Genomic DNA, 2,424 nt, shown 5'->3' on the forward strand with positions numbered 1-2,424 from the left:
TTAATCTTAATCTATTTTGGTATAATCAAAGTTATGAATTTATCATTCATAATAAAATTTAAACTTAAAATTTATTAAAATATTATATAAATATAATAAAACATTATAAATTTAATGCAATTTTAAAAAAAAAAATTGAAAATTTAGAAAAATTTACAATTCTAAACATTATAAATTTATTTAAATAATTTAAATTGATAAGTATTAAGACAATTTATATTTTTTGGGTGATAAAAGAAAACAATATGTTAAATCTTTATGATTTTAATTACTAAAACAATCTAATACCATGCAGTTCCGACAGCATTTGCCTTTACTCGAAATTAATAATTATATAGGACAGACCCGTGGCTATACAGCCACAAAAATGCACTTCCTTTACATTGCTTTTTCTAACTTTAAAAAAAAATTAACTTAGTCCTCTCCTTCGTATGGAAGTGCATTTTTGTGGCTGTATAGACGTTGCCGACAGGACAGTAGGAGATGAATGGAAAGAGGTACATGTAGATGCGTATGACAATGGTAGTCATTATACATGGGAGGATGGCATCCGGCATCCGGACGGTGCAAATATGTTGCACGGTCAATGCGTGGATGCGACCCTTTGGCAAATATGTTGCACCGGTCAATGCGTGGGTGCAATCCTTCGGCAAATATGTTGGACCGGTCAATGCGTGGATGCGTTCCTTCGAGGCTTTTGCTATGAAATTAGATCACTGAAGCACAACTTTCTTGTTGCGTCCTATATGAACAAAATCAATCAAAGCTTTTTCCTGAAGCGACGCCTTTCTACTGTATCCGACCTCGAATCATTTTTGGTTAGAAAATTGAGAATGGAGGAAGTTGTAAAAGTTTCAAGCCACTGCCACATGCTCAAAGCAGAAAACCCGGGATATGCATACATATGTGATGGGTGCAAAGAGAGAGGCATAGAATGGCGATATGCTTGCCGTGCCTGCAATTACGACATGCACAAAATGTGTGCCACGGCTCCTCCTATCATTCGGCACCCGTTAATCAATGCAAAGATGACATTGTACTCACGGCCTGGTGTTAATAAAAATTTCTGCTGCTCAGCTTGTGAGAGATCTGTATTGGGTATGTTGTATTACTGCAGTGCGAGCGGTGACATTTTGCATCCCCTCTGTGTACTGCTCCTTCAAGAAACCCTGAGAGTGGACTCTTACACTGTGCGTTTGTCCGGAAGCTTGTCAGCAGGTCCGTGTAATGAGTGTGGTAGAACAACCCGGGGATGGGCATACGTATCCACAGACTACAGGATCCATGTTCATTGTCTGAAAAGAATCTGCGAAGGAAATCCTGGAGGCGGAGTTCCTCGACTTTCTAGTGGACGATGTCTGCAATTAACAACACCAATTAGCACTTCATATCATCGACATTCACAAGCGGGATCCGCCACTTCAGGAGTTCTGCAGAAGTACGAGCCGAAGAGATCTAACGTTTGGTTTAAAGGTTTTTGTAAGATAACCAAGCTGTTTGTCGCAACCGTCTGCGCCGTTCTTTTTGGAGATCCCATCTCTCTTCCCCTGGCAATTGCGACCTTCGCGTCAGGCTAGTAGATGCTTGATCTCCCAAATCTGCTCGCCCTGTTTGCTAGAGTTGTTTTGGTGTAGGAGCATCTCTAGTGTATCGGCAATCCTCCATCAACCAAAAAAATTGTCGGGTTTTGATACTGCACTTTTAGCTAATAATCTATTTGAAATGCTAATGTTATATCATAAGAGATGATGAATTCAGTAGAATGATATTTCTTAGTTCACCGATGTTTATGGCAGATATCACATCTTTGTTACACGCATAATATTCACTATTTCTTTTTCTATTTTCCTATATTTGTAGTTCATAAGGTATATGTGACCTTTGCATCAGGCTAGTAGATGCTTGATCTCCTAATGTGCTCGCCCTCTTTGCTAGAGTTGTCTTGGTGGGGGAGCTTCTAAGCTTGTTGGCGTTGCAATGGATGGAATTCTAACTAGTGAAGGTCTTGTTCTGTGGTTGTTTTAGCAGTACTCTCCATTTGTAGTTTTTCAGAGATAGTTGAATCTTTTTGTAATCTTTTAGTGTGTTTGTGGGCAGCTATCACATCTTTGTTACATGCACAATATTATGTATTTATTTTTCTATTTATATTTGTACTTCACAACGTATATGCAACTTTTGCATCAGGTTGGTGGATGTTTGATCTCTCTAATGTGCTTTCCATTTTTGTTAGAGTTGTTTTGGTGGAGGAGCATCTAGGCTTGTTGGCCCTATAATGGATGGAACTCTATTGGTGAAGGTCTTGATATGTGGTTGTTTTAGGAGTAGTCTCTACTTGTAGTTGCTCAGAGGTAGTCAAATCTCTTTGTAATCTTTTAATGTGTTTGTGGGCAGCTATCACATCTTTGTTATATTCATAATATT

The 2,424-nt window shown here is 38.4% G+C and overlaps 1 protein-coding gene across 1 annotated transcript; it reads left to right on the forward strand.

Annotated features, from left to right (window-relative positions):
• The first annotated feature begins 797 nt into the window (after positions 1–797).
• On the forward strand, positions 798–1,780 carry LOC149545358 (protein VACUOLELESS GAMETOPHYTES-like). Its single transcript, XM_089793969.1, has one exon. The coding sequence runs from the start codon at positions 834–836 to the stop codon at positions 1,575–1,577; it is 744 nt and encodes a 247-aa protein (XP_089650095.1). The 5' UTR covers positions 798–833; the 3' UTR covers positions 1,578–1,780.
• Positions 1,781–2,424: the final 644 nt, after the last annotated feature.

The sequence above is a fragment of the Cupressus sempervirens genome, chromosome 7 (genome assembly GCF_028749045.1).
Source record: "Cupressus sempervirens isolate cs-2001-9-10 chromosome 7, ASM2874904v1, whole genome shotgun sequence".
NCBI classification, from domain to species: domain Eukaryota; kingdom Viridiplantae; phylum Streptophyta; class Pinopsida; order Cupressales; family Cupressaceae; genus Cupressus; species Cupressus sempervirens.